The sequence below is a fragment of the Rana temporaria genome, chromosome 5 (genome assembly GCF_905171775.1).
Source record: "Rana temporaria chromosome 5, aRanTem1.1, whole genome shotgun sequence".
Taxonomy (NCBI): domain Eukaryota; kingdom Metazoa; phylum Chordata; class Amphibia; order Anura; family Ranidae; genus Rana; species Rana temporaria.
The window spans coordinates 96,931,182-96,956,431 of record NC_053493.1 but is presented as its reverse complement, the minus strand read 5'-3'; the positions used below and the strand labels follow the sequence as shown (position 1 = coordinate 96,956,431).

Below are 25,250 nucleotides of genomic sequence, written 5' to 3'. Positions count from 1 at the left end.
AGGCTTGAACAATTTCAGTACTTTTGCTGTGAGCTTTAAGAATGAATTGTTCCACATTGCCTGCAGCTACAGAAGCGAGGGCTTGTTTTATTGTTTTAAAGCTGCTGTCATAGGGACAGTAAGTGAGGGTAAATTTTAGGGCCCATTTTACGGGTTAAAGCAGAACCCTGGGGAATTACCAAAAAATTCCAACTCCCTGCACCCACACTTAAAATACTCTTTGTACATACCATTTATTCAGAAGTCTGCCTGGTTACTTGGCATCCTTGAGTGTTCTTTCTCTTTTACTCTGTAGTGCCACAGAGTGGCCTTTAAAACTGCAGAGAGAACTGCTTATAATGTCAGCACTGCTGTCTGCAATATTGTAATATGAGCCAAGACTGACACGTTTATGCACCCTCAAGGGGCATGTACATGACCGCCTGAGTTCAAAGGAAATGGGTTTAATGACGCTGGCTTTCAGATGATGAGTGGTTGGGGGGTTAGCCTATGAGGTGCAGCGCCCGAGGCAAGATGAGAGCTACTTAGATACTGTAGATACAGACCTCGAATAATTCCGTTTCAGGTGTAAATTCAGCAAGAGTAAATATTTTTAAATGTATGTGCTGACTGCATTTAATTGACAATAAATATGTGAACAAGTAAGTAATAAGTAAACCAACCAGCTGGATCTATTACATCTCATCACCTTATGTGAACCTAAAATTGCATATGGTGCAAGAGTTATTAAAGATAATTGCAAACTGTAAAAATGTTTTTACTAACTGTTAGAATTTACCACATTTAAAATTGTACGTTACATTTACAAAGACTACACAAAAAGTTATTGCGAACATCTAGAACATGACAGTCTATTATGCCTGGTTATTAACTGATTTTTGCAAGTAGTAGCAACTTTTATTTATTTTTTTCTTTAGGAGAGTTCGAGGATCTGGACGAGGAGGGGTTTCCACAGCCTCCTGATAATACTTCTTTGGCCTCTGATCGTGATAAGGATGATGAGTTCTCCTCTGAGGGTAAGCACCTATTTATCTTTCGATATATATGGCTCTTTTCGACAAATGTATGCAATGGGATTCGTACAAATATAATACAGTGTTTGAGAAAACACAGAGATAACATACACCAGCTTTTATTTTAGTCATTCTCCTTTTGCAGTAAGGAACTGAAGAGCTCCCTCTAGTGGTATTTATATTATTGCATATAAATATTTCTTTGCTGCTTATATTTAGTTTATTTTAGTCTGAGTTTGTTTCATTTAGTTTAGTGACTTCCCCACATCTGCTTCCTTCTAAATTCTTCAAATAAATGATTAACAGTAATAAATCAATAAATGCCGCTTGACAGATTTACATTTTCTTCTATTAAAATCGTTTTTTATTATTTTGTTTAAGTAGTCTAGATTTCTCAATCAAACTATAAAGGATCGAAAGTAATTGCCTAGCTTTAAAAACATAAAAAACTGCAAATGAAAGAATGCAATAATTTAATAATGGAGAAAAAATGTTATGGTTTTTTGAAAGAATTTACGTCCATAATAAATCAAACAAGAAAATCCACTTATATTTTCAGTTTACTTACTTACAGTAAATTATAAGTTTTACTAAATGTTTTATTGTGCAGGAATAAAAAAAAAAGATGTATCTAAGACTTTGTTGAACATTCTTTTAAAATGTAAAGAAAAAAAATCTAATTAAATACTGTCTGTTACATGCAGGGACATTATCTAAATAAAATATAAAATATGTAAATTCTATATGTTGTAAAACATTTCAGGAAAAATATTCAGAACTGTACTTTGATAAATAGTGCTTTAGTTTAGAGAATAATATTTGGCTCTAGAAAGTTATTGCACTGACATCTCTTTTTTCTCTTTTCTAAACGTCAGTAATGGATTATGCTGTATATGTAGAACCATTTAGGAAAATTTAGCAAATGATATTTTGCAATAACTTCCATGGGTATTGTATGTACGCTCCCGCGATTTAATTACATGCATTGAGTGGCGGCATTATAAGTTGGTTATAAAGTTATGAATGAGTAATGCTTTGTGACATGATATGATGATCAAGCAGGGCCTTGCTGTCTCTCAGTACAATTGGCAAACTAAAATATGCTTCACACAGCAACACAGCACTCAAGGTTTTATGTTATCCAGATCATTCCCGTTGGATACATAAATTGCCTTTATGGGTTATAAAATTATGTCTATTGCAAAGCAGCAATAAGTGAACTGCATGCAAGTGTAATAAATACAGTGCTCAGCGATTCAGAGAGGTGTATTCTATCATCTTCAGGACTTCACCCCTATATTTGGGAATATTTAGTATATTCCTTCTTGTTGTGTCCAAAATATGATTTACTTTTCTAGATTGTTACACTGTTTTCTTTTAAGAATATTACAAAGTGCTACACTGAGATGATCAATTGGATAATGCCTGACTAAATTCAGAAGAAAAGGAGGATGGAAGCATGTTAATGTAAAACTTTCTAAAACAAGCCGAAGTTAGCACTAATTTCCTAAAATTCTATCATCATTTCCTGATTACTGAACCATTTTATAAAAATGTTAACAGTTGGACGAAATGAGTGCGCTCTAACCTTAAAGCGCCATGAGCAGATTATGAGGCCTAATAAATAACACAAAGGAAAGACCAATGATAAGCTCCTTCTCATAGAAACCAATTGTAAATCAAGTCTTATTACTTATTCTAATAATTAGAATGTTAACTGCTGACCTATATTAGGCTGCTCTGGGCATATGTATGAGATTCCTCTTTCTACCATGTTACATCTCTGTATATCATGCTACTCACTCAACCAATCTAGAAATTAAAAATTTAGAAGATGTTTTATGCCACATGTCAGCTGTAATGTTGGGTTTTGATGAGTCAGTCAGTTACTTTTGCAATTTTTTCAGATACTATATTAAATAAAAGTTAAAATTTGCTTCTTAATTCTATTAAGCATTTGTCAATTAATGTTAAAGACGTTCGGTCGCAGATTGCAGATCTCTTCGGAAACCAATTTTTTTTCCAGTCCTTGTGAGTTTTCTATTAGGTATAGCAGGCAGAGTTTTAACGAGTGAAACAAAATTAGCCCAGGTCATGGCAAGGTCTGTTATTACATCTTATTTTTATTTTGTCCTTTTGACTCTCTGCTGTGTAGTTCATACCAACCAAAGTATATAAACTGATACATTATGAATGCTAAACATGATAAGTATTTTTCATAATGCTAATGTAATTTTCAAGGCACCAAAAAGGTCACATCCTTATATTTCTCTATGCATTAGGAAGCTCGTGTTCTCTCTAATATTTCTCCCTCACTGTTACTCTGGTTCAAAAGTTCACCCGGTTCCCCAATGGCCACCTAATTTTCAAGATATTCCCTGAAGCCATATGTGTTTGGGTTTCTTTATGGATTATTAGGTACTGTAGGAAAGTCAAATAAGTTATATCTTATAATGAAAGCTGGCACACTTCAGTTCAGTGATGCTTAGACTTGATTGCTACTTGTAATTACCACAGTCTATGTATAAAATAATCAGATTTACATGGCAGACAGTAAGAGCAAAATAAATGTAAAAATAATAACAATAAAAATATATATATTTGTATATAAAATATATAAGATAGATTGATAGATAGATAAAAGATAAAAAAAATTCTTAGGGTATTTTTTTTTAATTCACTGTGGACTTTGAAGTCAATTTCAACGAGGGACCAGAATGGCCTCCAATTTATCAAAAAACGTTTTTATAATATTATCTTTTTGTTTATTCCTTTCGTCTGAAAGGCGTTCAATACAATGGAGGTAAAAATTCATTTTGATTTTAATATTTTTTTTGTTGAGTTATTTTGATGTATAAATGACAGCATTTAGAAGCATCAATTTGTGGCGTCAGTGTTTTTGCCTACTAATCTTCATGGCTACCTCTAATAACTCGTGATTGATTAATATAGACTTAAAATAAATTCCTGACAAAGAAATAAAAATAAGTATTTAGTGACTGGACTGATAAAAAAAGTAATTTAAATTGCTGTCAAATTATATAGAATGTAAATTAAATTAACATTGATGATATATAACATTAACTGTTGCTATGCTGTTAAAAGGCATATTTTTTGTAACAAACGTTTTACTTTTTCCTACTACTTAATATTGCAGAGACTGTCCGCATAGCTACACAACAGCAAGCCCCTAAAAACATTGTCTACAATTAAAAAATAAAATTATTTTGTTTGAAAAATATGTAATGTAAATATGTAATGTAGTGATAGGGGTCATGTCTAACAGCCAATTTACATTTATTTTTTATGGTGTTTTCATCTTCTCCCATTTTATTTATTTATTGCAGGTACCTTTATAGCACTGACAATTTATGAAATTTACATTAACAGTATTACATCAGTCCCTGTCCTCAAGGAGCTTACAATCTAAGGTTCCTAACCTGCATTCATCCATACACAAACAAGGGCCAATTTAGACAGGAGCCAATTACCTACCAGCATGTCTTTGGAGTGTGTGTAAACCAGGGAAAACACACGCAAGCACAGGGAGAACATGCAAGCTTCCATGTTTGCTAACCAGATTACTTAGAGTCAAAAATAGGGTTGCATGAATATACATTTTATAAACAATGTAGCCCTTTGAACATCTAGCAAGTTAAAATGTACTGTTATGAAAAGAAAATGAAAGTTCCACAGAAATAAAGTAAAGATAGCCTTGGAAAATTATGGTTTTGCACATCTAGGGAATCACATTATTGCACCATATAAATAAGGGTAACAGTAGCTATCCTGTCAATAGTAATAAAGTTAGAGACTACAATGCACCACAGTGTAACTAGATGCTTGATCTTCTGGGAAGTTTAATCTTTTATAGAAACAAATGTCCTTTCTATTTGCCATTAGTTATCCTTCTCCTGCTTCAATGGCTTTAATTATGTGATGTATTCACTTATGATGAGAAGAGAATTCACAGAGGGAGGCATGTAACAGACAGATAATCAGAGACCAGCCACACTCCGGCTGCTACCGTGCACAGTTCCTTATCCTTCCAAGGGTTAAAACCGTATTACTGTTCCCATTCCAGTCTTCTCCTATGGATGATTTGTCCATCATAGATGCATTGTGAACTCCGCTAGTAAAAATAATTAATGATCTGTTTCTTTTATGTCTGTTTAGTCATTTACCTCTTTCCTTAGATTTACAATTTGTTTTTGTTTTTTTATCAGTAACAATAATATACTGTATGGCTTATTTTATTGCTTTCATTTTATTTTTTACATTTATTGCTCATAAATTGTGTATGTTTACTTAAAGCAGATATTACATTAAGTACAGCATAATTAAAAACTTCATAACCTAAAGAAACATTTAAGCAAAGTAAAACTATTTACTTTGTATTTTAACCCCCTGCTAAGTTTGGCATATTTTTACAAGCACTAACAAATTGAACTTCTAACTTCATTTGGAAAATGCAGACCTCCACATTCTGCCCCCTGCCTGCCTCAAAATAGATAGCTGTCCTAGCCATTGTGTGATTTCCTAATGCTGTAGATTGCCACCTGGCTGCAGAGCAGGTCATCACAGTATGTCCATCTTGGCATGCTTCAAGTGGTTCAAGTCAGTGTATTCTGGTTGCAAAAATGAGGACTGGAGCATGTGTGTGTTTAGGACTAGAGATCAACTCTAAAATAACTATTTTGTTGTGGATACAAAGCTATGGAGACACGGGGCCTTGTCGAAAACATTATATTACATTTTACTTTCTCCATAATAAATAATTTTTAAAATCTAATTATGTAGATTCATAAAAAATAAAATAAAATGATTTGTCCACACTTAGGGCATAGCAAGTTTCTACAAGCAAAGGTCTCCCCAAGAATGATAAGCATCTCCATGTCTTCTGTAGTACTGGCGATTTTTACTGTTTCTTGGGTAACTTTCTCCAGTGGCTATAGTGGCATAACAAGCAATTGATTGAAAGAGATGCCTATTGCCTCCTAATGAAGTCCTAAATGTCCCAATCCTTATCTGGGTGTTGCATCAGTTTGCTACGGTGTTGCATCAGTTGCGTTTGATAAGGGAGAGATTAGACCATGTATGGCGCCCCAAATGCTTTCAACATCTACCATATTAGATATAGTAACTAATATGGTATTGTACTTGGCTATGTAAGCATGGCATCTGGGAGGTCCTGGAGTTTCCTTAATCCAAAAATGAGGCAGGGTAAGTTTATTCTTACTCTGTATTTACCAGACTGAACTTTAGAATCAAGGGTTGCAAAGGTTAATACATTTTTATGCAGACTTTAAATTAGTTTGAAATTAGTTCACAATGAAAATACATTTTAACTTAAAATTCACGTCCAAGACCACATGGCCTTATATGCTTTTTTTTGGCACCTCTGATAAGTCACATACTTTCATTCCCTTTGGTAAATTAAGATTTCTCCAAAGGCTGGGTGGTGCTGGGTGGGTCTGGGCAGTGCTGGGTGGTGCTGGGCATGCTCACAGCAAATATTGTGGTGAGGCCAGGACAAGTGTGTGCCCTGGCAGGGGTACTAGCAGTGGGCATCCAAGGCCACTAAGTGTAAGCTTGATAACTGGAGTTGTATGGTAAGTGTTACAAGTTGCATATAATAAACTACAATGTACAGTACAATCATTCCAACCCTTTGTTTAGATTTGTGAGTAAAAGTGATTGGCTTGATATTACTCATGTAATAAATGCACATTAAGGTTTTACAAAATAATTTACACAGCTATAGTTTATTTATGTACATGGGGGCACCATATTTGTGGATTACACATGTAGGCGTTGCTTTCTGCTTTTCTACGTAGACCTAATTTATAGCAGAGAGCACATACCTATATCTTATATTACTTCACACTGCATCAATTCATAAAATGTAGGTTGTAGTGTAGAGCCTGTGGTGTCACATGAAATTCTCTCTACTTAATACTACAGAGAGAATTCTATGATGGGATAAGTGGATGTTCACAAGACTTTGCTAGGTCATTTGAATGGGCTTTCCTTTGGGTGTCCTGAAGTAAGTATCGTGTGATGTGCGTTTGTAAATTACGGTACATAACTGTGCTTTATAAATGCGTGTTTTTTTTTCTTTACAGTGATTTGCCATGTTAAGGTAATACTGCTGCTTTATAACTTAGGGCCCAAAGTGTTTGCACTTTACTGTTCCTTCTCACAATGCAGGTCTGTGGGAATAATTTACTGATGCAATAGAAACTGATCACTTAGCAAAGTGAATATTTACTTAGCTTAGTGAATAATAGAAAGCTGTGTTCACTTCAGTCATCCAAACATGTGCTTTACCCTAGCACGTAAAATTGGATAATTAGCGAATCCTGCTTCACGTTATTTTTTAATCTTTATTCAATGATATTTACCTGCTAAGTGAACAGTCCCTACTTATTTAGTAAACCAACCCCATAGAATCATGGCCTCCTTTTCTGTTACATATTGTATTTTTTTGTTCCATTTTGGATTGCCTGGGAAAGGCTTAGAACCTATATCAGATTATCACTGCAGTTTGTGTCCCAATTGGAGAGATTGTCCCAAATTTCCTGGGCTGGGTGGTCGGCTTGTTTGAGGGGTACCTCATCCATCTTTTCCTATTTCGGACTTTACTAGTATCAGAGAGAGACGGTCACACAACACTTATAGCAATTATATGTTTATTACAAAATTCCAATAAAATGTTTAAAAACATAGAAAATTATTCTTATATGTGGTGTAAGCCATAAGAATGACTTTAGCAAATTTTCTTTGCTGTATGATCCAAGAGGTTTTTTTTTTTTTTGCATTAAACCATTGAGCTAACAAAAAAAACTCACAGATTCCTTCATCCACTCAAACGATGTGGATGTAGGGATCTCCCCCGCTGTGCTTTTATATTCCATCAGTCAGAATACAATTGACCAGCGACTGATCAAATGCTGTTTTCCAGCAGGACCGTTCAACAGAAGCTGGTTTGAGGTTTGGCTTCTGTTGAACAGAAAGGGCTACACACAGAATGAAATTCATCTGGTTCCTGCTGAACAGGACAAATTTTGATTTGTGTATGCCCAGCTAAAGAAAGGGCAATCTCCCCAACAAGGACACAGGCAGCAATAGAAACCAGACAGAAGTTCTAACCCTTCCCAAACGCCATCCAAAACTTTAAACATGTTTTGGTTTGATTTTACCTTTATCTTTATATTTTTTGTTTACCACAATGAAATCATTAAGACTGTAAAAAATTCAACTGATATACAGAATTTATCTCTAAAACAATAGAATTGTAGATTAATGACGTAAAGCCCTGCGCAAACTGTTGGCGCTATATAAATCCTGTATAATAATAATAATAATAATAATTACGTTCCCCTTCATTTTTTGTCTGGCAGTTCAGTTATGATTAGTACCAACTATGTCACTATTTATAGATTTAAATCCGCTTGTGCAACATTAAGAATAAATCTGTCATTTAAAAAATAAATTAGACCTTAAATAACAGTACAGTTACATAAATGTGTTAAGCTGCCAGATCACCTAGACTAAACATTTCTGTTCAGAAATCTGCATTAACTGCAGTTTTAATGTCTACCAAAATCTGTATAGATGAATAAGGATTAGATTAATCATTGGGTAGCTTTATGAAGTATATACTTGCTCTTTGGCTTCATTATAATTGCTGCGTCGTAAACCAGTTTATGAAGCTTTCTAAGTAAAACCTTTAAGGCATTGGTGATATTTTTCAGGTGTCTCAGAGGAGGGTATCAGGGGGGTGTAGGCATACATTACCTTTATTGAGAGGCAGTCGGTCACATCCCCAGCATGAAAGATTCACTCTATCCAAACAGAAGGTTAACCTATGGCTGGCAACTCAAGCTAGTGAGAACATATCATCATAAAATCACAGACTAACCCAGCAAATAGGCTGCAAATATCATTTAAGAAAGAGCAAAGCTATGTCTCATACAGTGTGTAAGTCATTTGCTCTTGCTTCTGCAGCAATCATTTAAAGTGTTACTAAACCCACAATAGTAAAATCAGTCTCTATATGCAGTAAAGCATGCTTGTTATACTCATTGTGGAACCTAAGGGGTTAATCCTCCACATTGTGTAAAAAGGCTGTTTGATTCTGTCTTCTCTTATCCTCCCCTCCTTCCACTGTCCCCTAATAATTTCCTGATAACACAGAGTCAGGCTGTTTTTTTTTTCTTGGGAGGGTGCATGGGATCGGCACAGGGCCAATCGGCACTGTCCAGACAGAGGGTCAGGGGTCCTGCATCCTCACAGGACAGTCAGCAAATTCCTTCTACAAGCTTTAACCAGTGCTTAGCTGGACACTAATAGAAGTCACAAGAGTGCTCTAACTCCTGATGAGTAAAGGAATTTAGCAGTTTATATTTACTAAAATAATTGCATTTCCATGTTCTGTGTACTGTGGGAGACCAGATATAGTGAATGCAGGTTCTGGGTATAGTAACACTTTAAGTTTCAGCAAAAGTTCAAGGTTTTTGTGGCAAAGACAAGAAGTACAAAGCTTTACATATCCTAAACAGGTGGTAGGCTGATGCTGGGGTTTTGCTTTAATTTCTCACCAATAAACACTAATGGCGCATACACACGATCGGTTTGTCTGATGAAAACGGTCTGATGGACCGTTTTCATCAGACTAACCGATCGTGTGTAGGCCCCATCAGTTTTTTATCCATCAGTTAAAAAACTAGGAACTTGTTTTAAAATTATTTGATGGTTAACTAACCGATAGAAAAAAACGATCATCTGTGGGCACGTCCATCGGTTAAAAATCCACGCATGCTCAGAATCAAGCCGACGCATGCTTGGAAGCATTGAACTTAATTTTTCTCAGCACGTCGTTGTGTTTTACGTCATCGCGTTCTGACACGATCGTTTTTTTAACTGATGGTGTGTAGGCACGACTGATGAAAGTCAGATTCATCGGATATCTGATAAAAAAATCCATCAGTCCGTTTTCATCGGATGAACCGATCGTGTGTACAGGGCATAAATCTATGGAGCTTGTATGTTCTCCCCATGTTTGCATGGATTTCTACTTAGGTGTTCCAAATAGCTCCAACAATTCAAAAATATCATATTTAGTTTTGAGCTTCTATTTAGCTTGGCACTAATGTGTCTGCATGAATTTGACAGAGACATTAGATTGTAGGCTTTTTTGGCACTAGAAATTATGTAAATGGTTCACTGCTGTGTAAAACAACGAGGCAGGTGCAATGCAAATGGATAGACTTAAAGTGGTTGTAAACCCTTACAAACCACTTTTTGCTACAGGTAAGCCTATAATAAGGGTTACCTGTTGCTACCCTGGATATTTCCTAAACCTGCACGGAGTCATCGGCACATGCGCACTGATGCAACGGCATGTCGTGCCGTTGCTTCAGTTAGACTGTGCTGTTACCAGCGGCTCCGGGAGTGATTTTGGCAGTGTACAGGCACTGCAGCGAGGGCTTCGATCTCAGGTGAGTATTACATAATGAGCTAGTATGCTATGCCTTTTTCTTGCAGGTGTTTTTTTTTCAATATGGGTTTACAACCACTTTAAAGAGAACTGGTACTATGGAAGTTTTGCCAAAAAAAGGCACGCATTGGGTAAAGGATTAGTCAACTGTATTTAGAGCTGGAATTGTAAGGGTGCAAAAAGGGACAATTGCCCTGGACCCCTGCCAGAAGAAGACCCTCTCCTGTACAAAAATATAATATTGATTTTTTTTTATTTTTTATTATATTTGGAACCAATATGAGAGTAAGGATGTCATCTGCAATTACCAGAAAACGTGTTTACTAGTATATTTAATAAGATTTAAACACATTTTGGTGAGTCAAGTGAACCAAGCATAGAGCACTTATGGAAGGAGACCTACAACTGCATGTGTGGATGCACACAGAACCTCATAATGACATTGGGGTTTATTTACTAAGGGCAAATCCACTTTGCACTGCAAGTGCACTTGGAAGTGCAGTCGCTGTAAATCTGAGGGGGACATGCAAGGAAAATAAAAAAAACAGCATTTTTTTGCACACAATTGGATGATAGAAATCAGCAGAGCTTCCCCTCATTTTGATCTTCCCCTCAGATCTACAGCGACTGCACTTCCAAGTGCACTTAATGCACTTGTAGTGCAAAGTGGATTTGCCTTTAGTATATCAAACCCATTGTGTCATACATTTTTTCAATTTGTGCCTGTTATTGAGAAATTAAAAAATTCCATAGTTATTGATTAATTAGCAAAAAAAAAGTAACCAATTATTAATAATCCCTACCCCTAAATGTGCTTGTGGGGTGAACTTTTATAATAAGAAATGAATGGATTTAAAATAAGATACCCATTCACAGTGAATACTGATTTTTATTGCCTGACAAAATATGTTTTTGATGTTTTGAAAATTCAACAGAATGCAACATTGAAAAGATTCTATGAGATTAGACAATATTCATTTATTTTTCTTTATAATTAATTGCAACTCTTATCACTTTTTTTTTATATTTATTTTGTTTTCAAAAAGATAAACAGATACAAGTTAAGGGCATTCACAATATTCACATCTTGTTATACCATCAACCAATACATCAACCATTTAAATTATCAAGAAAGTGAAAAAGATAAAAAAGAAAAGGAAAAGCCGAGAGACGGCCGGGGAGACCCCCCCGATATAGATTCTGTTTGTGCTTACCCCTCTCGGGGGGTCTCTACCCTTCTAATTGTCTACCAGGTTTCCTAACATTGGCTACCCCTCAATCTGTATCAACTACCAACTGTCTAATCCCGCCTAGTTCCCCCTACCCCATAAAAAAAAAACCCACCCACCCAACCTTATTACTTTTAAGGTATCAGTTGTTCCTTTACAGTTCAAAGAAATAACCTCCATCACTTTTACAATTCATTAAAAAGCCAAAAACATAAACCTAAGGAAGTCACAAGCATACAGTATATAATCACAACTCCAGCATTGTGGATACAAGATTACTGTAATTGGAAAGTTGATGCGCTTCGGGAGACAAGTGCCCTTCCTCAGAGCTCAGAGGAGGGGGCTTGTCTTCTGAACTGCCTCAGTTTCCAACTACAGTGATCTGGAATCCACCAGGCTGGAGTTGTGATCATATATGCTTGTGATTTCCTCATGTTTGTGATTATGTTTTTGGCTTTTTAATAAACCGTAATGGTGTTGGAGGTAATGCACTAGGCATTTGGAGTTTCCCTGCTTAAGGAGAGCAGCATCGCTTGGAACACTACCTATATACTGTTGGGTGTGAAATGGAGTGAGTGAGCACTGAGGGTTAACTGTTCTGGTTCCTTTACAGTTGTCTGTGACAGAAATACCGTACATTTTTTATTTTGTCTTTTGCCTGTATTTTAAACAATCAATTGTATTGATAATATAAAAAAAAATAAAAACACCCAAAAAATATTTTACATAGAATAGTTTCCCAGCAAGTTATATACAGTATATCACTTTGACCGATCTCTCCCATTTCTATTTATCAGTGATCATTTTGGACCCAAGTGTTGTAATTATCAATGAAATTGTTTTTCATCAATTTTTTTTTGAATACTACTACTACTACTACTACTACTACTACTACTACTACCCATACAGGGTTACCTGTTGGTAACCACATGGTGTCAGACTATTAATGCTATAGTTGTGGGCTAACCGTATGTGACGTGGCTCCCAAACAAAATTGATGTCCTTTTTTCCCCACAAATAGAGCTTTCTTTTGGTGGTATTTAATCACCTCTGTGGTTTTTATTTTTTGTGCTATAAACAAAAATAGAGCAACAATTTTAAAAAAAAGCAATATTTTTTACTTTTTGATATAATGAATATCCTCCAAAAAATATATAAAAAAAACAAATGTTTTCCTCAGTTTAGGTCGATACGTATTCTTCTACATATTTTTGGTAAAAAAAATCCCAATAAGTGTATATTGATTGGTTTGCGCAAAAGTTATAGCGTCTACAAAATAGGGGGTCGTTTTATGGCGTTTTTATTATTTGTTTTACTAGTTATGGTGGTGATCTGCGATTTTTATCGTGACTGCGACATTTTGGCGGACACATCTGACTCTTTTGATGCTATAAAAATGCACTGATTACTGTATAAATGTGACTGGCAGTGAAGGGGTTAACCAGTAGGGGGCAGGGAAAGGGTTAAGTGTATCATAGGGATGTGTTCTAACTGTGAGGGGGTGGGGCTTACTGTGACACGACACTGATCACTGCTCCCGATGAGCGGGAGCAGACGATCAATTTCCTGTCACTAGGCAGAACAGGGAGATGCCTTGTTTACAAAGGCATCCCCCCGTTCTGCCATTCCGTGACCCGATCGCGGGACATGGGCGACATCGAGTCCCGCGGGCACAGTCACAGGGACCGCTGCGGGCGCGCGCGGAGGTCGCTGGCGGTGCGCGCGCCAGCTTGGTGGCAGGTTCAAAGCAACATATATATACGTTGCTTTGCCTGCCCATACGATTCTGCCGACGTATAAGGCCCCGTACACACGACCAGTTTCCTCGGCAGAATTCAGCTTCCGACCGAGTTTCTGGCTGAATTCTGCCGAGGAAACTGGTCGTGTGTACACTTTCAGCCGAGGAAGCCGACGAGGAGCTCGACGAGGAAATAGAGAACATGTTCTCTATTTCCTCGTTGTTCTATGGGAGCTCTCGTCCCGCCGAGCTCCTCGGCGGCTTCAGTGCTGAACTGGCCGAGGAACTCGATGTGTTTGGCACGTCGAGTTCCTCGGCCGTGTGTACGAGGCTTAAGTGTGTGAGGCAATCGGCAAGCGGTTAAACTACAGATGTATTTTTAACCAACATTTTTTTTCTGGAAGACATGATAGTGCACTTTTGTCTCCTTTCACAATCTTAGCTATCTTTTTATTATCATTTAGCCTGAGTATAATTGAATATTGTGGAGGCAAAACACTACAAAGCTTAACCCCTTAAGGACCTTATGTCGGCAGAATGGCACGGCTGGGCACAATCACATACAGGTACGTTGCCCTTTAAGAGCCCACCCGCGGACCTGATCGCTGCCGGTGTCCCACGATTGGGTCACAGAGCTGAAGAACGGGGAGAGGTAAGTGTAAACAAACCTTTCTCCGTTCTTCCTAGTGTGAGGCCCCGTACTCACGACCAAACATGTCTGCTGAAACTGGTCCGCGGACCAGTTTAGGCAGACATGTTTGGCCGTGTGTAGGCATGAGCGGACCATTTTCGGGCGGATCGGACAGGTTTCCAGCGGACAACTGTTTCCTGGACTTGCTTTAAAACAGTCCGCTGGAAACCTGTCCCCCCGACATGTACGGTCGTCTGTACAGACCTACCGTACATGTCCGGCCGCCCGCCATCCCTCGCATGCGTTGAATGACTTCGACGCATGCGTGGAAGCATTTTAAAGGCAGGCCGCCCACGTCGCCGCGTCATTGTCGCGGCGACACCGCGTCATCGACGCGGCGACACCGCGGACACGCCCCGCGTATTGTTTACGCGCGGACTTCTGTTCGATGGTGTGTACAGCCATCGAACAGAAGTCCCCGGGCAGACATGTCCGATGAAAACGGTCCGCGGACCGGTTTCATCGGACATGTCTGCTCGTGAGTACTCGGCCTGAGGCCCCATACACACGAGAGGATTTATCCGCAGATACGGTCCAGCGGACCGTATCCGCGGATAAATCCTCTCAAAGATTTCAGAGGATTTCTATGCGATGGCGTGTACACACCATCGCATTGAAATCCGCGCTGAAATCCTCTGCCGATGACGTGTCGCGCCGTCGCCGCTATTATGACGCGGCGACGGGCGCGACGCTGTCATATAAGGAATTCCACGCATGCGTCAAGTCATTACGACGCGTGCGGGGAATCCCTTTAGACGGATGGATCCGGTAAGTCTGTACAGACGAGCGGATCCATCCGTTGGAATGGATTCCAGCAGATGGATTTGTTGAGCATGTCAGCAAATATCCATCTGCTGGAAATCCATCCCAGGGGAGATTTATCTGCGGATAAATATCCCACGGAGTGTACACACCATAGAATCTATCCGCTGAAACCCGTTTGCACGGATTTATCTGCGGATAGATTCTATGGTGTGTATGGGGCCTCAGTGTCACTGGTCGTCTGTTCCCTGTCATAGGAAATTACTATCAGTGACGTCACACGCCAAGCCATGCTCCCACACAGTAGTAATCACTCCCTAGGAAACACTTAACCCCTTCAGCGCCCTCTACAGGTTAACCTCCCCGGCGGTATGATTCTTACAGATTTTAGGTGCTGAAAGTGGTACAATTGTTTTGCATGGAAATTTGGCATTTTATATTGTAGGCCTGTAATTCTTAGGAATAACTCACTTAAATCTGTCCAAACAAGAGTCTAGTAGACATCCTAGGTATGATAAAGTTTGAAACACAAAATCATAAATTATAATATAAATAATTATAACAAATAATAATATAATAATAATAATAATAATAAAAATTATTACTTTCAGAGTTTGATGACGAATTTCTCCACAAATCACGATCGCTCAATTCTGCAAGTGATTCTAATTTATTATCGCTGTTTTCTAGCTGGTCTAAAACCACTTTTGACATACAGGGACACTTTTTGGTTGCTATGGACAATCTACAGTTTCCAAGCAGAAAGAACAGTCTTTATTATATAAAAGTGCATGTAGGACACTGGGCAGACCACTAGGGACAAAGGGTGTGTGTATTTATTTTATACAGTACTGTAATCTGTAAGATTACAGTATACTGTATGCATAATGTGTTTTAATTTTTTTGAATTTGGCGCCGATCTCCGCCCCGTGCGTCGTAACGTCACAGGGAACGGAGCTCAGCAGCACACAGGCACTGTGTGAATCGAGCGAGGAGACAGCTCGATCAAACGGCGGGAGAAAAAGGCAGGATCCATCGGACAAGGTAAGTAATCTCCACCTGGATACTGTGATGCAATCCCGAGTCTGGCTCGGGGATACCGCTTATGGTACTGGATTTCCACCCCGAGCCAGACTCGGGAATACCGCCAGGGAGATTACCGTATTTATCGGCGTATACCGCGCACTTTTTTGCCCTGAATATCAGGGCAAAATCGTGGGTGCGCGATATACGCCGATACCCGCTTTCCCGCGCCGAGTTTGAATACTGCGTCGGCATATACCGAGCGCAGTACACTCGTGTATAGTCGGGCAGGCTCGGCTCCTCTCACGCTCACGTCCTGGACGTACAGGACGTGAGCGCGAGAGTAGTCGAGCCTGCCCGACTATACACGAGTGTACTGCGCCGGCATATACCGAGCGCAGTACACTCGTGTATAGTCGGGCAGGCTCGGCTCCTCTCACGCTCACGTCCTGGACGTACAGGACGTGAGCGCGAGAGTAGCCGAGCCTGCCCGACTATACACGAGTGTACTGCGCCGGCATATACTGAGCGCAGTACACTTGTGTATAGTCGGGCAGGCTCGGCTCCTCTCGCGCTCACGTCCTGGACGTCCAGGACGTGAGCGCGAGAGTAGCCGAGCCTGCCCGACTATACACGAGTGTACTGCGCTCGGTATATGCCGGCGCAGTATTCACACTCGGCGCGGGAAAGCGGGGATCGAGCGCGGAGGACGCCGCAGAAGGACGCTGGACCCGACGAGGAGGACACCCGAAGACGCAGACCGATGCCGAACCCGACGAGGCTGCCGATGGACGCCGCGCAAGACACCAAAACTGTAAGTACAAAAATCTTTTTTCCACAGGAATGCGGGTCCACTTTAGGGGTGCGCGCTATACGCCGGAACGCGCAATACCCCAATAAATACGGTAACTCCTTCACTGCCAGTGCCATTTTCACAGTAATCAGTGCATTTTTATAGCACTGATCACTGTAAAAATTACAATGGTATCAAAATAGTGTCAAAAGTGTCCGACGTGTCTGCCATAATGTCGCAGTCAGGATAAAAATCGCTGATCTTTGCCATTACTAGTAAAAAAAAAATAATAATAATAAAAATGCCATAAAACTATCCCCTATTTTGTAGACGCTATAACTTTTGCGCAAACCAATTAATAAACGCGTATTGCATTTTTTTTTACCAAAAATATGTAGAAGAATACGTATCGGACTAAACTGAGGAAAAATTTTTTTTTTTTATATATTTTTTAGGAAAATAGTGCAAAAAAACCTGCAGAAGTTGATCAAATACCATCAAAAGAAAGCTCTGTTTGTGGAAAAAATAAGGATTGCCAATTTTGTATGGGAGCCACGTTGCACGATCGCGCAATTGTTAGTTAAAGCGATGCAGTGCCAAATCGCAAAAAATGGCCTGGTCCTTTAGCAACAAAATGGTCCAGGTCTTAAGTGGTTAATATCAAATTTGAGATTTTCTGACATGGGCAGCTTGACCCCTACACAGAGTTATAGGGAAGTTCTCCTTTAACCACTGAGGACCCGGACCATTATGCAGGTTAAGGACCTTGCCCCTTTTTGCAATTCGGCACTGCGTCGCTTTAACTGACAATTGCGCGGTCGTGCGACGTGGTTCCCAAACAAAATTGGCGTCCTTTTTTCCCCTCAAATAGAGCTTTCTTCTGGTGGTATTTGATCACCTCTGCGTTTATTTTTTTTCGTGCTATAAACAAAAATAGAGCGACAATTTAGAAAAAATGTAATATTTTTAACTTTTTGCTATAATAAATATCCCCCAAAAATATATATTAAAAAAACGTTTTATTCCCTCAGTTTAGGCCGATACGTATTCTTCTACATATTTTTGGTAAAAAAAATCGCAATAAGCGTTTATAGCTTTTACTAAATAGGGGATAGTTTCTCTTTCTGTTAAAAAAATAGGGGATAGTTTTATTGCATTTTTATTAATAATTTTTTTTTTACTACTAATGGCGGCGATTTTTTTCGTGACTGCGACATTATGGCGGACACATCGGACAATTTTGACACATTTTTGGAACCATTGTCATTTTCACAGCAAAAAGTACTGTAAAAATGACAATTGCAATTTAGGAGTTAACCACTAGGGGCACTGTAGGGGTTAAGTGTGACCTCATATGTGTTTGTAACTGTAGGGGGGTGGGGCTGGACGTGTGACATCATTGATCGTCTTTCCCTATATCAGGGAACAGACGATCAATGACACTGCCACAGTGAAGAACAGGGAAGGTGTGTTTACACACACCTCTCCCCGTTCTTCAGCTCCGCTGACCGATCGCTGGACACCGGCGGCGATTGGGTCCGCGGGTCCCGCGTTTAGGTCAAATAGCTTAGGACCGGGTCGCGAGTGTGCCTTCGACGGCGCCGCTCGCGACCCCACGGCTGGGCTTAAAGAGACACGTACAGGTACGTGATTGTGCCCAGCCGTGCCATTCTGCCGACGTATATCGGCGTGAAGGGGTCCTTAAGTGGTTAAGAAGCAAATCTTTTTGTATGTTTAGATATGTATAGAACAATGACAAGGAGGAAGTGAGATATCTACATTTTCAGAGGTCCCTGTAAGTTTGCTACATTCTTAAATTCCTTGAAATAGCACAAGGTAGAAACTGATTCATAGTAAGAGTGTCATTACAAGATGTCTTATGTGTGCTGAATGTAAAGCTTGTGACCCATAGCTCAGCTCTGGAGCAACAAATGTCTGGCTTGACTAGCAGTATGATTCATCTGGGAGGCTCTGTATGGCCGTCCAGACCCAGTGCAGGTAGCGTGCACTGACATTTTAGCTTTTGAAAGATTCAATAAGTGTGGGGATCACTGCACCATGCAGGATACAAATCTTAAGTCTGTGTATAGTGGCCTGTGCAGTATTTTCCAGGAATGTACTCCATTTTCCTATGGCCTTTCTGAAACACTACTTGAAAAACACCTTATTTTCCCAATGCAATTAAAGAATATTATACTTCTTTTAAATCCACACCTCTACATTAGTGTGTTCAAATAAACGGGTTTATAGTCACACTTCTACAAAAAAAATGCATTCAGTCTTCTATTCCAGACATATGTGAATCTCAAATTTTTTACATCAAGTTCCACATGTCATTAAAGAAACTGAATAAATTATAATAAATAAAGAAAGAAATTGGCAGGCTTAAATACATCTGTAAAGTCAAAAGATATACGGTAGTCATTGAAATATGTGTAACAGCTTGGGAACCACTTTAGGACAGGTAGAGCAAGCTGTAGGAGGAAGGTTTGGCTTAATACTTATATATTGGTGAGTCTTTGCAAAATGTGTGTAGATTTAAGTAAAATTGACTTCTGGTTGTATCTACACTGCCCTCAACCCTGTAGGGCATGTGGAATGTTTAGTTATATTGCAATAGCTATATCTTTTTTTATGCTTGCTTGATAAGTGTCACTGGAATTTATTGTTATTCTTTTCTTCATAATTATTCTAAATTTATTTTCTCTTCTTCATGATGTCTTTAAGACACTTGAAGTTCTACTTTGCTGACAGATAGAATGACCAGAGCCATCAAGACAGCACTGATTGCTCAATATTGTTTCTTTATAATTAAATCTAGACAAAGTAATAGCAGTGAGGATAGCCTTATGGATACAATATCCCCATCACTCAACAATAATGCTTTATATGAAATATAAGATCATATCCTACTTTAAAAGTCTGTTCTGCTGAACTTAAGACAAGGCAATGCAGAACATGCAGAGTCTGCTTAGTAAAGCTAAGTTGATGTTGCTGCATGACTGAGGCCTCGTACACACGACCAAGTTTCTCGGCAAAAACCAGCAAGAAACTTGCTGGGAGATATTTTTTTGCTGAGGAAACCGGTTGTGTTTACATTTTCGTCAAGGAAACTGTCGAGAAACTCGACGAGACAAAAATAGAGCATGTTCTCTATTTCCTTGACGGGAATTGAGAAAATTGGCTTGTCGAGTTTCTCGACGGCTTCACAAGGAACTCGACAAGCAAAACGATGTGTTTCGCCCGTTGAGTTCCTTGGTCGTGTGTACGAGGCCTCAGGACTAGTGATGTGACTGCGGAAAGGTTCATTGTGCTGAAAAATTACAAAATTTCAACAAAGCAGAAGCACTTGAACACTAGTAAACATAAAATAGCACATTTATAAGACACAGTGGGGTTGAAGCAAAGAGGAGAGTGCAAAATATGGTGTAGCACTGCATGGTGACCAATCAGCTTCTAACTTCAGCTTGTTCAATTAAAGTGGTTTTAAACCCTGTTACACCACTTTTACTTACAGGTAAGCCTATACTAAGGCTTACCTGTAGGTACCATGAATATCTCCTAAACTTGCACAGTTTAGGAGATATTCACTGTATCTGCATGTGCCGACATGCGACACTGAGGAAACAGCCCGCTTGTGCCATTTTTTCAGGAGCTGTGCCCTGACCGGCGGCTCCTGCATGCATGTGTGGGAGTGACTTCCTCGCGACTCAATCAAATCACAGACCGCAAACCCGTAAAATAACTCCGGGAGACATGTCGCCGGTCACAGTGGTGACAAAAAAAAATGGAAGCGGATTAGTGGTTTCTATGCGGAGCTGCACCAGATTTTTCACTTTCCAGTTTTAGTAAATCAACCCCAGTGGTGTGCTTTGCAAATGTGCTTATTGCTTTGCGTGCAATACAAAAAATACAGGGAGGAGAACCCAGTCATTTGTCCTGTGGAAGTAGTGACCAGCTTAAGTCCAATTAATGAGTTTTCTCTTCTGATTTAGGCAGAGAGAATGCTTTGGGACATCGCTGGATCCACCCCGCTGCCTGCATTCCATTAATGGTCTGTAAAATGCAGGCTGCAGTATGGAGAAACCTTGCCTATAGAGTAGGCCAATTAGTGATATCTGATCCCCACTATAAACAGGCCACTTTGTTTATTTAGTGTTCTTTACATTTATATTTCTCTTTCCATTTTTTATTCAATTGTATGGGACATTTGATTGTTATGTATGCACTGTTGCTTTACATTTTTTTTTTAATTATTATTATTCTTTCTGTGAAAAAAATATTAAATAATAAAGCTAATAATAGGGATTTTTCAGCAATCATTTAAAGTCAATTGTACACTTAGAAAACATCAAAACCCTAGTTACTCAAATGCATTTTTCCAAAACTTTGATTTTCATCACTCCTTCTCATACTCCTATTCCTTGAATACTTATCACATTGTGACTGTTGGGATTCATTGGGTGTTCTTTGCACAATGATATGCAGTAGGAAATTGTTGGGTCATTTTCCCAAGTAGGAATTTCAGATTTAGATATTCGAATGAAAATTTAAAAAAAAATCCTGCAACATTCACACAATCATCATGCAGATAGTACCAAAGCACCAACATTGGAAGTGATAACCACCAGCCATTGAGTTGTTGGCACTGGAGACCTGCATGCTATGAAATAATAGTTTTCTTCATAATAACTCTGGTCAGTGTTAATATTTGCTTCTTTTTTTAAATGAAAGTGTGACGATAAATTTTGTGCAAATGAATAGGAATTACTACCTGCTCAGGATTACAGTAGCAGGGTAAGCAAACAAAGCACAACTATCTCTAATTCCTTAATGTTTGCCACGCAGTTGGATTTATGATGGATAGGAGCCTTGGTGCTTTGTTAATTCATTCCTCCTTAATTTATTGTATATTAAAATGCATGTTTATATATGTATCGTTGGACAGAAACTGGTAGCTCTTTTATATGAAAAGACAAAAGAGATATTTGTTCTGAACAATCATGAGCCTTCCAGATGCTCAAACAGCAGATAACAGAAAAGTAAAAGATTTCTGAGAGAATGCTCAGTGCTGCAATGTATTACATTTAATGTGATCATGTCAATGTAAAAAATAAAACAGTCATAGTGGAATACTGTTTATTTTGAGTACAATGTGGAAGGGCTAGAATCTTCCATCTATGGACGCCGAATGCTGGACTCGGGAGCGCGCCCGCAAGGTAACCCCCAGGAGAGCGCTTCTCCTAGGGGGTTATATGATGAGGGGAGGATCTTCCAGCACCTCCTGGGGACCCCAGAAGTCGAGGATCGGGGCCACACTGTGCAAAACAAACTGCACAGTGGAGGTAAGTATGACCTGTTTGTTATTTAAAAAATAAATAAACAGCAAATCCTTACAATCACCTTAAGTTCTAATTTGTGCAACAGGGATTCCTGTTCCCACCACAATCTCTACATTTTTAATCCTTTTTCACTTGAAAAAAAAATCTTTATATTTTAAGGAGTATGCTAGAATTTCCTTTTCAGGTCACTTCCTGCTTCCTCCTCGAGCTTCACCGTTGTTTGTGCATTAGTGCAAATAATATTCAGAGTGCCAAGGATGTCTGCCCTTACAGGCATAAGCGTGGTGCTGACCATTGCAATCCTAAGACAATTAGAAACATAATTTTCTGGCTTAGGGTCTTTCCTGGCAGGACCTAAAATTAAGGGGTAATTTGTGACCCTTTATAGGGTCTTCAGAGAACATCCAGACAAGTTGTAGGGTTCACTAGACAAGCCAAATTAGATGTCACCTTTTTTTTCGCCGCCCTCATTTACATGCATTCTTCTGCAAAAAAAAATATGTTTATGTTGTTTTTTTTGTTTTGTTTTTACAGCACTGGAGCTGAACATAGTGGTGTCAACTAGGGTGATTGGGAAACTTTTTTTTTACTATGTATGTGTTCAGGATGCCTTTTTAAAAAAAATGCCCCTGAAAGCTTCTGGTGTGAACAAACCCTTAACAATATTGTTTTGTTGTAGGGATAAGCTCAGGTATGCTCAGAGTTGAGTCCAAACCTGCCTGAGCTATCCAGAGGGAAGCTTTCAAAGGTAATAGCCAATATAGGCAGTGGAGGCATTTTCTGCCCCCAAGCATCATGTATTCTTCCGTCACACATGATTGGCTGTCCCCTTTGACAGCTTTCCTGTGGGATAGCTCAGGTGGGCTCAGACTCGTGTCTGAACATAGAACTTTTGTTAGCAATTTATTGTAAGCAGCAAAATGTAATCTTTGTTAATGTAACACCTCTTAAGATTTCAACATGAACAGCTTTTTTTACTTATATAATAAATAAATTTCACACCCAAAATCTGATCTATCACACCTGAAACTTAATTTATTATGACAAAAAGTAAAAGCCACCTATTAAATCTAAACCTCTGTAACACCATTAAACCCCATAAACATAATCCTGATTGTAAACCTAAGCCCCAAGCATAACCCTTAAAATCAACCTAACAACCCTAACATCACCTAATCCCTAAATGTAGCCCTTAACCTAATCACTAACACTAACTGATAAATACCGTGTTATTAGAGGGAATCTAGGGGTGAAAATGTATGTAGTGAAAGGTTTGGCATTTATTCACAAACTGCATGCTGCTTGTGTAACAAAAACCTGGGCTAAAAGCTGCACAGAATCAAATGATCCCTGTGTGAACAGTATTATGTTTAGCCCTTTAGTTATTTAGGGTTATATCTAATATTAAATCTTTCTAGATTATTAATTTAGAAATAATGTCAATGTCATCAAGAACATCACTATTTTAATGGTTCATGCATATTACCATAGCTGTTGAATTAGACTGAGATATTGGGATTAATTTACTAAAGGTATGTAGACTGTTAACTTAGCAAAGCAAAAATGTCTCTTTTTAAAGCAAATGTTCACTTTGCTTAGTGAATAAGGTTAAGCTGTGTTAACTTCAGTCAACCAATTACGTGCAAACAACGCGTCTTATACAATTAGTAGATTACCGGGCCACTGGGCATAAAAGTAAGCAGGATGCAGGATTGTGGGACAATACTGTATCATGCAGGGATGTTAATGCTAGATACAGATGTGTACTGTAAGAAGCTTTCCTGCTATGCTATCCTGGTAAAGTTCTCTGACACTGGCAGCGCAATGATTTACAGTGGAGACCTACTGAAGACCTGTGGTGTTGCTTACTCACTACTGAGAGGGTTAACACAGAGGGCAATCAAGACTGGGATTCTAAGAGTTTGGCCAGTAATCCATTCTTCTTCTAGGTCTCATGGGATGGCAGATTGTGGGAAAGAGCACATCCCATGCATCTGTTCTGTACAAGGTACAATCCAACTGTGCACAAGACCTCACATACAGATACACAAAGTAGCTGAGATAAACAAATGATTATATTTTTATATTTTATATTAGCTGTTAGGGACAGTTTAGGTATATTAACACCCATGCAACTACACAAATATATAATGTAAAAAAAAACATTCCATACAAAATTCCTTAAAGCGTGCATTGTAAAAATTGATTTATCCTTATTTATCACTATTATCAATGTTATTTTATTGTAAACGTACACTATATTTTACTGCACAATAATTACAATTTTTTTTTGGCATAAACAGTCCATTATTTTTATTATATTTCTGCTATTGGCAGTACAGAGAAAGAGAGCAAAGTGCGTAGTCTGTGCACTTTGATCTTTTTGTCTGCTGCTTACAGATGACTTCAGTGTCTCAGAAGTGCTGCGTTAAGTGTGCTGGATTGGATTCTTCAGAGGTTCCTAAAGCCATAGCATTTATTCTGAGGATTTGGACCACACTGTACTTTCCATCAATGTAGTTTTTCAGCCCAGGCTGCACCCATCGCACCATATTAAAAAAAAAAATTCTGCTAGTGGCAGTAGTATTCAATTACTTCTCTTCCACTAGGTTCTCACTAGCTTTCAGCCTAATAGGAAGTAAAACATTTAAATAAGGAAATTCAAAAAGTGTCTACTATGTCTATCCTTTGACCTGTGGAATAGCAAGGACACTCTCCTTAACTTAAACTTAAAGTGGTTATAAAGGCTGAAGTTTTTTTTTTACCTTCATGAAGGTAAAAAATCTTCTGTGTGCTGCTCTCCCCCAGCCCTCCTAATACTTACCTGAGCCCCCTCTCGATCCAGCGATGTGCATGAGAGACTCGCCTGTCCTGAGATTCCCTCTCCTTATTGGCTGAGACAGCAGAGGGCATCCTTTGGCTTTCACTGCTGTCAATCACAGCCAGTGAGCCAATGAGAAGAGAATAAGGGGGCAGGGCTGAGCCACGGCTTTATGTGTCTTATGGACGATAGAGCATTGGCTAGAGAGTGAGCATGCAGCGATGCCCCCAGGGAAAGCGGCTATCTCTGGGGGCACTGCTTGAGAGGGAGGACCCTAGAGCTCCAGCAAGGGACCCGAAAAGAAGAGGAACGGGGCTGCTCTGTGCAAAACTATTG

General features: G+C 39.0%; 1 protein-coding gene across 1 annotated transcript in view; it reads left to right on the top strand.

Annotated features, from left to right (window-relative positions):
* Positions 1-25,250, top strand: part of SKAP2 (src kinase associated phosphoprotein 2) — a 376,072-nt gene that overhangs the window by 121,162 nt on the left and 229,660 nt on the right. The window contains exon 4 of the mRNA XM_040352898.1: positions 918-1,016. Within this exon, the coding sequence (XP_040208832.1) occupies positions 918-1,016 (99 nt within the window). The remainder of the gene's footprint in view (positions 1-917; positions 1,017-25,250) is intronic.